The sequence below is a fragment of the Gallus gallus genome, chromosome 4, assembly GCF_016699485.2.
Source record: "Gallus gallus isolate bGalGal1 chromosome 4, bGalGal1.mat.broiler.GRCg7b, whole genome shotgun sequence".
Classification (NCBI taxonomy): domain Eukaryota; kingdom Metazoa; phylum Chordata; class Aves; order Galliformes; family Phasianidae; genus Gallus; species Gallus gallus.
Genome location: NC_052535.1, coordinates 18,167,650 through 18,180,175, shown reverse-complemented (window position 1 = coordinate 18,180,175; position 12,526 = coordinate 18,167,650). Strand labels below are relative to the sequence as shown.

The following is a 12,526-nucleotide window of genomic DNA, read 5'->3' as shown; positions in this document are numbered from 1 at the left end:
TTCAATTTGCCAAATCCTCTTCACAGCAATTAGCGTGACTGAAACTAATTGATGAAAAGTTCGGGTAAATATCTAAGGATTTGTTAGGGAATTTTTCTTCCTTGACAAGTTTTACTGCACTAGTCAGAATTATTTTCACGACTTTTTTTTTTTTTTAAACATACATATTTACAGGGTAAATTGTTTATTATTTTTCCTACTGGAGGTTAATGAGCCTTAGTATTTAAAATTATTTTTATTCTAACTACCACATCTAATCTCATAAGCAATTTATTACACCATTAAAGTAAATGATGCGTAGAAAATAAAATAGTACTGATGAGAACTGTAACAAAGTGTAAGGTGTATGTTGGGTCTTCTCTAGGCAACGTAGTAATCCAGACACATACCAGATCTGCTTTCACTATCTCTGGAAGAAGATCTCTTGAGTCAAAACCAACCAAACCAAAGAAACAAAAAGTAAATAAATACAACCAGAAAAGCTGAAGGGAAACATTTAAATTTAGGCAAATCAAACTGTAGCAGTCCACCACAGTGAGTGAAAGACTACTGGTGTGCCTGAGAGCTTGATGCAATTCCCCACTATGAACCATCAGCTGCTGGCTCCACTGCCTGCTTTTGACAAATGTCACATACCTGCAAGTCTCAGCTGCTCTATATGTAGTTCAAGATTGATCTCAAACGTGCTGAAAAATGCTGTCAGGTACTGGTGATGTTGGTGTTTGTCCCCTCCAAGACATTTCTCATCTCATGCTTTGTACCCAGACTGTGTGCCATCATGCTGTCAGGAGAATTATCTTGTGCTGCAAGAGCAGAAGAAGGAAAATAAGTGGGAGTGCTGCAGATGAGTTTCCTTCCAAATTAATTTCAGATGTGTAAGTCTGTTCTTTCTGCTTCATTACCTCATAGCAAGGAGGCAACCTGAAGTGCTTATTAGCAGGCAGCTAGAGATGTTATCACAGTGACCTTTGCAAAGGATGGAGTTTTGGTTCTCCTTCTACCTGCAGTGGGTTTCATTCCAGCATCTCCCATCTTCGTAGCACAGGACAAGTGACTTTGGAGAGGGGTAAGCAGTTGCTGACCCAGCTGGTCTGAAGAATGGGGAGCCTCGTTGCTGAGTTACATGTGTATTTTTTCTCCTAAGGAGGACTGTCATGGTCACAGCTCTTGACCAGGGCAGAATGTGTCTGACTGCACTGCAGAATTCATCTGAAGTGCCAAGCACAGGGCCTGGAAAATGTGCAAAATGCAAAAGGGAACAAAACTGCTGTCACCATTATTGCAGAGGGGCCATGCATGGAGTTTGTGAGGCCTGAACTGAGTATGGGGAGGATCATAATACCTCTAATGTTTACTTTGTGTGTTTGGATTGCAAGCTCTTTGGCCCAAGGACTGTGTCTCATCGTGTATTTACATAGCTCCCAGCACAGCAGGTCACTGGCCTTAGTAGAGGTCTCCAATCTCAAGTGATAATAATGAACTGGCTTTCTTGTAAACAATACTGTGTTCCACTGTGCAGCATTGTTTTTATTTTTTTAATTTTTTTCCAGTTCAAATGAAATAAAAACATTGTCCACTCAAACACTGAGGAACAATATGAGTGTTCATCTCCTGCTGGGAAATAAAAATTCAAGAGTTTCAAATACCAGTGTTTCCTGCCCCCTTTAGTCACTCTGAGGACTTGTGTCTGATGATAAAATGCTTTAAATCCATTTTAAACCTTGTCCAGGCTGGCATTCCTTGTCTGGTTCTTAGCAACACAACAAAGCTTGCTTTGAAAGTCTTTTACAGAGGCAGCCTTGAGTTCATGTAGTTGATACTTCTGTGAAGAAGCCCAGTTTATTTGTATAACAGCTGCTTGAATGCACTTTTGCATAATCTATCAGAGCATCTTTTAAAGCATGTGATATAGTAACTTTAAAGCTGAGGAAGTGATTGGGAAGAGTCCAAAGGAAGCAATTGTTCTGAACCAAAAGATAAAGCAAACAAACAACAACAAAACAGAATTCTCTCCACTAAATTCATTTTCTTCTTGGAAGCAAGGATATGGTTTTTTTCCATGCATTTATGTGAAAGTTTTGTACATTTTCTTCTGTTCTGCAAATAGCTGTATACAAGAGCTTTTTGTCTTTATTGCTGTGAGATGCTAGGAAAGGCTCTTGGGGTATTGTCTGGTTGCTTTGTCATGCATACAGTGTTATTCCCAACACAAACTACATGACAAAAAGTGAATGCTTCTGCTTAAAAATGTTGATCAACAATAATGTCTTCAGCTTGAAGCCGCCTGATGTAGCCCCGGAATAATTTTATTATCCCAGAGGAAAGACAAATATGACCTCATTGTGCTTGGAATAATATTTTGAGTCTGTCTGGTTCCTTGCAGAGCTATGTTACTCAGTAATCCTTGGCATATGATAACTTTTTCTGACACTAGTGTGCAGAGAAAGAGAAAATAAGGCCTGGCTGGAGCTGCCATCTATTCCCATGATTTCAGTCTTGCCCTTTCAGCTCTTCGTCAGACAGCACAATCTCCTGCAGTACAACTCCTGGTGTTTTCTGTAAGCACATTTCAGCTATAATGTCAGTTCTCTTCCAGAATGCTAAAAGATGTAGGTTGTAATTAAAGTCAGAAAAGGTCTGGGCCTTAGCTGCTGAGGAACTGCTTTTTGCTTCTTTGATCCATTCTAAGATGTGATGTTCTTTAAATCAGTGGTATTAATGCGAGCAAATTTGCAGGCATTGACAAAAGAGGATTTTTTTTAGGCATGTCTGCACAACTAGGAATGAGCAGACCTACATACATGCCTGTGTATGGGGGAGGTTGTGTTGCAAAACTACTCCCAGAAAAGGTGATTTGTCATCACAAGAGGCTGGTGCGGGTTTATGTGCCCTGCTACAGAGGTGCATTAAATCTCTGCAGGTGGCTGAAACAAAATTCTTTGTTCTGATAACAGTGAATGGCATGTTTTAAGGTTGGTGTTCCATTCTGGTATTTCAGAATAGAAGTGAAGCATATTCCTATCAGTTTAAAAATCCTTGAATATTTTTTCCTATTATTTTTACTCCTTCTTGCAGACAATTGAAATAAAATAGGAAAACTCAGTTTTCATCTACTTTCAGTGTTTTCAAAATAGAAAATCTAAGACCAAAATTACAAGATAGATATTGAAAGTGAAACTCCCCCCACAAACACACCCAACTTCACTCCACTGTTCTGTTTACTGGAAATAAATAAATAAATAAATAAATAAATAAATAAATAAATAAATGCCTTCCCTACATTTTCTTGTGCTTCACTGAATGGGAGAGGTTTTTTAAAAAAAAAAAAAAAAGTGCTGAAATGGTTTCTAAAAGTTGAAATAAAATATAAATTTTAAGACTTTTTTTTTAATTTATTAATGTTTAATTATACATATTACTCTTGGAAATGCCCATGTTCCTCAGATTTAGCTGTTACATCCCATTGAAATTTGGCAATTATATCTTCAGACTCAGTTGAGTGAAGAGCCTCTAAAAAAAGATAAGTACATGTATATGCGCTTACAGAGCAACTAAGTTAGTGATCTGTTGCAATTACCCAAGTGAGTAATTTTGTTTCATTAATGCACCCTGAAGCACCAAGCTGTTTTGTCAGTGGGCACTGCGGGGTCCTTGCAATGCTCAAAGAGATGGTTATGTTAGCAACCGCAGTGCAAGGGATCACTTTACCAACAAGAAGAGAGAGAGAAAGTAGCTTAGCTGAAGAAGAAGAAGATTAAAGACCATATATTATTGTCACAGAAGCCAGTGGCAATACTTCAGAAGACTGTAGTGGAGCAGGATCAAACTTCAGTTCTTTCTTGCTTTTCCAGCTTCCATTTTCTTGCTTATGGTATTACTTAAGAGGGCATCTTGATTCGCATAGCATCTCAGCTTGAAAGGTGAAGGAGTGCATGTGCCTAGTTTATGTGAATCCTTCTCAGAGAACAGTAGAAAAGCAGATAGATAGAAATGAAGGGAAAAAGTGTTATAACTTCAGGGCTTTCATGGATCACTCAATATGGGAAACACACAGCAGATGATATATTAAAGTGAGGTATTGAATATCCATAAGAATACTAGCAAATGGTGTCAATTTTCAAACACTTTGCTTTGCCAGCTTCACAATTTTAAAATCAATCATCGAAAGTCTCTGTATAGATCAGCTGAAGAGACATAAAACCTTACAGTTATCACTGGCAAAATGAAATAAAATAAGTTAAAGGTGAGTGTATAAAGACTCAGACTGGAAAATTTCTGTAGCTCTAAAAACTGGGGTCCTCCAGCCTCTAAGTATAGAAATAAATGCTGAGGAAAAACAATGAGACACAGTGCACTGCTAATAAATAAATCTTGGAGGACAGTTGAACACACAGAAAAAATAGATTTCACAGAGACTTACTTTCAGTATGAACACCATTTTCTCATGGAATTATCATAAAGCAATCTTTCTTCTGAGAGAAAAAAAAACAGATGTACATAAAAAATTCTTGGGCACTCCCTGGAGAGTTGTCAAAGTAGGTAGTTTTTATACACTATGCAAAAATATTCATTAAAATTAATTTTTAAAATGCTCTGTCCAATATTAGTTGCCTGGTGTCCTTTCCTTGATCATAAATTATAAACGAACCAGCAAAAAATGTGGAAAGCATGATTTCATTAATAAATTATTTAAGTGTAATTATTAGTTTTTGCAATTATTGGGCTAATAGGCTGAAGTTTGCAATACTGAAGTGTTTCTCACTTGAGGGTGGTGATGATGACCATGATGTGATTAACACCACTATCAGTGTTCCGTGTGGAGCATAAAGCCAGCCTATATGGAGACATGCCTGCTGGAAAGTCCATTGGGTCTGCACTGAGAGAGTAGGAGCTGATGCTGAGGACAGTCAGTGTTAGCAGTGTTCTTTGGGTGCCTCCCTCAATCCAAGACTTTAAATTCTGCTCAACAAGCAGTATACTAACCAGAGGGGATCTTCTCCCCACAGCGGCCTGCCGGTGTCGGTGGCACATGCAGCTGGCTTAGCCCATTCCAGTGGTGGCTCTGGGAGCTCCAGTGAGTCCGAGAGCAGCTCTGAGTCTGACTCCGACAGTGAGAGCAGCTCCAGTGACAGCGACTGCAATGAGGAATCACGCAGTGCCACGCCAGAGGTATGGCCATGCTCATAGCACCTCCCTCGCAGGAGCTTGGAGGGTGGAAAATGTCAGAGCTCTATGCAGTTTGATGCTGTTGCCTTTTTTTCTCCCTTTACAGTTTTACTTGTATGACCCACATACTCATTCTAGCTTTTGGAAGAGTCCTTCTGGCCTACATTTGAATTGCTTTAAAGAAATATTTAGATTTCTGCCAGTAGCTAGAGAAGATTTTATTGACACAGTATTCAGCTGGGGCTAAGGAAAGGCAGTGTGACAAAACTGTATCTTCAGGGACCAGCTAAACTTTTTAGTTGTATTAAATTTCTCCAGGGCCACATTGTAAACCAGATAAGGAAGCCTAATTAACCATAAATACTCCATAAACGCTCCCATAAAACTAGCAGTCACCACTAGTTGACTGAAATAAAAAGATGCATTAAAAACATCCTCACTTAAAGGGAAAAGCTTTGCTTCTGTCTGAGACTTGCTCCTTGTTCTTCACACTGCAGCCTGAACCTCCCTCAACAAACAAATGGCAGCTGGATAAGTGGCTAAATAAAGTGAACCCCCACAACAAGACCATCATCAGCAATCAAAATGAGCCTCACAGTGAGACCAGCTCCCAGCCACAGAACAGCCAGCAGGCTGAAGGGCAAAACAAAGGGAAGCTCAGCAACAGCCTGCCCCCAGCTGATTCCAAAGACCAGGCGATCCTCAGTCCCATCCGAGAGAAAGCCAAACCACGGGTTGCCCAGAAAACTCCAGAGGCAAAAAGCTCCAAGCAGAAGTCGCCAGCTCATAATGAGCCAACTGCACAAAGGACTACTGGGAAAAAGCAACCCAAAAAGGTAGAAAGGACTTCCAGTGTAGAAGAGTATAACTGGCCCAAACCAAATAATACCAGCAACACTCCCAAAGAAAAAGACACACAGGAACCCCCCGAGCAGCCAAAGGTTCGAACTAAAGCAGCAGTTGGCAAGACTGCCCCAAGGAAGGAACCTCGAACAAGCACAGGTCTCACTTCGGAGAAGAAAAAGTACAGAGGCCCCAGCAAAATTGTCCCCAAGTCCCGAGAATTTATTGAAACTGATTCATCTACTTCTGACTCAAATACAGATCAGGAGGAGAGCCTGCAGGCTAAGATATTGCCAGCTTGTAGTGGACCAGCCAACAGCATCAAAGTGAAGGACCCTGGCAGTAACATCCTCAGTGTAAGTAGCTTAACTAGCAATGGCAGCAACACATCCATCGACCAGACTAGCAATGACTTGGAGGAGCAGCTCTTTTCTCCTATCCCAATTGTACAAAATGAACTTCTGTCCCCACTGAGAGAATATGAAGAACTCAAATCTCTTTGGGTGAAAATAGACCTTAGTTTACTCTCTAGAATACCTGGACAGGAGCCTTTTGAGACCATATCTGTGAAAACTGAACCAAGAGAGGCAAATGTGAAACACAGACGACCATCTCGAGAGTCCCCTACCCCAGCAGCTGAAAAAACATCTGCAAAATCCAAGAGGAAACACAAGGTAAGTAATTTTCATCATTCAGAAGAAAATACTATTTCTGTGCATCCTTGAGGTCAGGACAGCAATCACTGACTCCTCACTGACCTGCAGCAGGGCTTTAAGGACACATGATACCACTAAGGCTTTATTATTTTTGCAGAAGACAAACATTTACCAGTACATTACAAATTAGCATAGGAAATCGGTAGAAAAGAAAATGGACACCACCTTTCAAAATCAATGAACAAAGTTGGTTTGTGTTCTTTTTAGATTTATTGTACCATCTTTTTCACTGTGTTTGCTCTTTGCATGCTAATTTGCAGTGTTCTGCAATCTGCAGAAGGACTCCCATGACAAGTGCTAAGGGCTCATCCATATTCAGAAAATGTGACTTCTGTTTGGAAGGCAAGTTTTTATTGGTGGCAGAATTAATGCATTTTCACCACTGGCTTAAACAAGCATAACTTCATTAAAGTCTATGAAATGGTGCTTACTTGTGCTCGTGGTGAATTTAGTCATTATATCTTTTTGTTACACAAATGAATGTGATTCACAGACGTAATTTGCTTAACTAGCTGCTCTGTGTATGCAGCTACCTGGAAAAGCAAATGTTTTGACTTAAGGCTTCATGTTTTACCATGTGTTTATGTTACCTATGCCCAAGGGTATACTATCTTGTAGGATACGACAGTGCTCTTCAAACTAAATGTATTCTCAGAGAAGAAATGGGAGTTGTATATCACAAATTAATTTTTGTAGTATTTTTTTTTCCAAGTAAAATGTCTGCGTTCTGGTCTCCTTGTGAGAAGTTATCATTGCATATGTTTTATACCCCAGATTTTCTAAATTATTATGAATGTGACTTCAGCTGTCTGTTCCAGTGGACTTCTGAACGGCATTGAAATACTGAATTTGAGCCATCCAGCCATACAAGAGAGTTAATATGTGAAAGACACAGACAATGCGAGGCAGACATGGGGTCTGCCCCCTGCCTGCGTGAGTCACTGCACTGGCTCCTTCCCTTTTGAATTAAGTAGAAAGAAAATCACAAGCAAACTCAGCAGGTTTTTATTCCATGTATATTCTAGCTGTACACAAAAGGCAGAGAGGTAAGAAGGAAGGAGAAAAGAATAAAGAGAAAAGGAATGTATAAATGTCAGTGTTTATATGTATGTCCAATAGGGTGTATATTAATTAAACAGAAAGAAGAGTTCTTGCTAGGTCATGGTAGAGTGTCAGTATGATGGCTAAAACAAGAATGGTACTGGCAACTAAACTCAGTGCTCCCAGGGAAAACAAATAAAATGGAACCACAGAATTGCATTAGCTGGAATTATGAATCACAAAGGAGCATTGTAGGGTATCTCACTCTGGGATGGCACAAACATAAGCTACACTCTGAAACAGCCTGTTCAGCTTCTTAATGATTGTTCATCTCTACCCAAGAGGAAGCAAACAAATTACAAATTACAGTTAAAACAGAGTAGGAAGAGCCAGACTTGGATTCTGAATCATGCTATTAGAAGATTTATTTTAGCTGTCTACTAGCAGGCTTGAAGGATGTTATGAAGGTTCCAGGGATAGAGCAATAATCAGCTTTGCTTGTATCATCCTGGTTCAGGCACAGAAGTCATGCACCAGGGAATCTTTCAGAGCAAATTTCACACCTGCTATTGCTGTTAATGACTGCCTCCTTAGAGCTCAGTCCTGTAGTCTTTAAGTCCTGAGAGAAATACTTACTCAAGGAAGTTTACCCTTGGACTTCCATTAAGTAAATGAATAAAAGCTACGTACTTGAGTAAGATTTGGTGCTATCAAGTCAGTCCATCTGAATTATTAATTAAATTCCAGTGCACTGAAGAAGATAACTATGGCATATGTGGTATTTTGCTCCTAATTAACTGGCTATGTCACTGGTTATATAACTTGTCATGTGTTTGGAGCATGGTTAGCCCTGATTTCAGGTGACTTCTCTTAGGCCAGTGTTTCAACTGCTGCTACAGTAAAAAAAAATATACTGAGATTCCCGAGCAGCTTGTAATGTGCATAGATGCTTGATTTTTCAAGTTACACATTTTTTGTTACAACAGTCGGAAAACCTGGAAACCTTTGTTGAAACCAAGAAGCAGCGCCTGGAGGACCCTTCAGCTTCGTGCTTGCTCCCACCTTGTATCTCTCCAATACCAAACCACAGATTAACCAGCACTAAAGAGTAAGTTCTTTTTCTCTCATAACATTCAGGAGGGATTTCACAGTATTATTCAACAAATGTCTTCGCTGTAGAGCCAAATGGGCGAGTATAAGTGGTGTTGCTATTCCCATCTCATAGAAAGAGGGTACATGTGATTTTGCATGAGATTCAGTCAGCCTTCTCATGGGCCACAGGAAATTAAGAGTCCCACCACAGTCCGGGGTTACTCTTCTTTCACCATATTGCATTCCACACAACCACAGAGCCACATTCTTTAAAGGTTCATTGTTGCCTCCATCATCCTTCACCACAGAAGAGGCAGAATGGGCTCTATTTGATTGACTAGAAAATTTTTGAATTGCTTTCTTAAGAGATTATTCTCAGTTTTCTTGAATAAAATAATGACTTTGCCATTCATTTCAGTGGCTCTTATTCTATAATTTTGTATACAGAAATGCCAGGGGTGAGACTCTAAATGATTCAGACACGTGCCTTGTGTTTCAGCAGACATAATCAAGTCATTTGTGCCTTTCAGTGTCTTTGAAAGATGGCTGGAATGTTTCACCAAACAGGCACCACATAAATAATGATTCTGATTATAGTAATCAGAAGATTAACATTCTATAAATAACCAAAGAACTCTTCTGTCATCAATTTTGTGCTTTTTTTCTTTTGAGATGAGGCATTGCTTTCTGCTTCCCAGTAGGACAAGCAAAGAATCAAATGCACAGTGTGCTTCTGAAAACAATTTGACTGTTTTCATATCTAAATTTTGATAAAGTTCAAAAATCATTTATGAGACAATGCACAGATTTTAAATCCCATAAAGAAGGTTGAGCATAATTTTTGTTTATACTGGTGTAATTACAGACAAACTTCAGTCTCTCACCATCCCCTCATTGTACCACTGAAAACATCAGAGTCGGGAGTCTGGAAAAGGCAGATGATTTGAAAGTAACAGTGTGATCTGTAATAAAGATGCACATTTGCTAAACATCATGATGGGTGTTGCCTGACTGTGATTGCTAGAAATACAAGTAGAGATATATTGCAGAGAGAATAAGGATCCCCAGCACCTCCACAATTCATTTAAAAAATCTTTGGATTCTTGTCTTCAGCAAGTGCAAAGGGTCTACCCCCAACCTGATGTTTCTTAATTTGAGCTTGTTTTCCAGATCATTAATTTGATTCCTCGGATCTTTCTAGCCTTTGGTATTCTCTGTAAAAATATAATTGTTTCCGTAGGTAGTTATTTCTGTTTGCTAGTGTTCATCAGTAGTTACTTCTATATGCTACCTTTTCCTCTCATCTGCCTCAAGTTTTGAAACAAAATGTTCTGACTTCAGCTGCAGAGACCTGGATCGGGCAATGCTTATTATTAGTGTCTTTTGAGTTCATTTAAAACAAATGCAATATTATTTGATAATTCAAGTCTCCAACTCCCTCTGATGTGCTTCTGAATACAGATCAACATATTTCCCAAAAGATTAGGGAGCTGACTGAACTGCATGACAACAAATTTCTGGAGAGCCCCAGGTTGTTTTTAAACAATCAGGACAATCCATGGGATTAAGCAGAATTTTAAGGGGAGGCAGAAGAAAGGAGAGGCTAAAACTATGCACTGTTCAAAGGCACGGGGGAAAATAACACTTCAGTGGTGAAAGGCTGAAAGAAAAGCTTTGCAGTTTAAACCTTCCTTGCTCCCAGAGTCCTACATTTTCATTCAGAGCTCTCTACACAAGGATTTTTAGAAATAAGGATGATTTAGCTAGAGCGGACAATGATTTTCATCCATGAAGGTACAACATGTCATGGTGGATTCTCTCTCTTGGGAAGAACTGTAGGTCTCTTCTAATGAACATTCTCTCTGTGCCAACAAACCAAGTACACAAAGGCAGACTTCAGAGACTCTCACTGGGCTCTTTTATAGATTCAGAAATGTTTTGACCGAAAGACCGTGATCTCTGAAGTAAAATATGGAGGCATTCGGGAAGAAATTGGGTGAAGACAGGCACGCCTATGCTTTGGTAGATCCCACTAGCTGACTATATGTGCTTTAGGTATTTAAATATCTTCCTCTCATAATCTGTTCCTAAATGTGTGGGCTCAGTAAAGCAGCAAGGATGCACAATTAAGTAAAGTGTTACATGTCTAATATGGACAATTATATACCTAATTTCTACCAGTTCCTATGGTTACACATACGATTTTAGTGCAGAAATTTCAATGGTCAGTTAAGAACTTAAAAGCCATTTGACAGCTGGATAACTATTTTGTTTTATGTAGTCACTGTACAAGCAACTGGTTATTTCTTGTTCCTTCCCTCAAACAGTCAGGGGCTCATGCTTTTTCATAAATCTGATGTGACATTCAAAATATAATTGTTCAAATAATCATCATGGTATTTTCCTCATTCCTAATATTTCAAAGCATATGAAGGAATAAAGGATACTATTTTGTGCCCAAGTAATTCATAGTACTTACTTGAAACACTGCTGTGAGGCTGCGCTTTTGTCAGATCAGTTGCCGACTTTGCAACAGGGGATTGCTTGTGTATTTACTTGATTGCCAGAGCAATTTTAATTTAACCGCTAATTCTGTGTGCTGCTGAATACCATTTGTATCTGAATGCCTGATCAGTAGATCCAATCCAGACAGAGCACTATTTGACAACATTTGGAAGTTTGTAATAACACGGAGAGTTATGTGCTAATGCAAACTGTGAGTCTGAAATCAGACTAGAATCATACTGTGGAAGCATGCCTGCCATCTAGCTAGTCTGATTTTCAAGATTTCCTGTTCACTTTTGTTTGACCTTTAGTTAAAGATGCACCTGTACTTCACAACATATATTAGTGGATCCCTTGGGTAGTCAAAACGGCATTTGCTGCAGTTCATTCATGGCAGAGGCAGCCTTCTACATCTATGACAATGACTTCATCTTCATTCAATTGCTGCCATATGGTTCAAGCTAATGCTAGAGTGACCTTTCCCTGCTAACGCCCTGCAGAAAATCAGATACACCGTCATCATGCAGCATTTCTTTGTGGACAAGGAGAGTAGAGGCAAAGGAAAGCCACGTGATTGGCACAGACAATGGCTTTTGTCTCAGCAATAGGCCAGAGCTACAACCGCATACCACAAGGAGTAGTAAAAGAAAGGATAAAGAAAGCCAGAATTAATTGTTAGAGTAGATAGAAATTCTCTCTCCTTCACACAATGACCTCTTGTTGCCTGCTTGCTTGCTTTCTGCTCTAAAAGAAATAAGGCTGGAAAAAAAAGCATACGGGAGTCCTCTTATTCCCTGATAATTGGCCTTCTCTGACACAAAGATTAAACTCTGCAGCCAGAAGACCATCAGTTCTGCTAGTGGTTTTTTCTTTGCACTTTTATTGTGCTTCTCCAAAGATTTTAAATATAGTTGAACTAATAATCATGTCAGCCAATTAAACCATTGAGTTTTGGTAATTATTGCAATAAATTCATTCAGAATTAGTGATTATTGCAATCAAAGACTAGTTTCTTAGCCCATTAACAACCCAAAGCAAAGTGACAATCTGGTTAACTGCTGGTAACAAACTATTTCATTGGGGTTAATGTTAATGTAAATGCTTTGATGTAAATCTGAGGGATGTAACATTGCTAAATCATCAGTGTAATTCCTGTGAATCCT

General features: G+C 39.2%; 1 protein-coding gene across 1 annotated transcript in view; it reads left to right on the top strand.

The window, feature by feature from the left end:
- Positions 1 to 12,526, top strand: part of AFF2 (AF4/FMR2 family member 2) — a 335,698-nt gene that overhangs the window by 288,778 nt on the left and 34,394 nt on the right. The window contains exons 13-15 of the mRNA XM_046941145.1: positions 5,007 to 5,169; positions 5,664 to 6,683; positions 8,753 to 8,874. Coding sequence (XP_046797101.1) covers positions 5,007 to 5,169; positions 5,664 to 6,683; positions 8,753 to 8,874 — 1,305 coding nt within the window. The remainder of the gene's footprint in view (positions 1 to 5,006; positions 5,170 to 5,663; positions 6,684 to 8,752; positions 8,875 to 12,526) is intronic.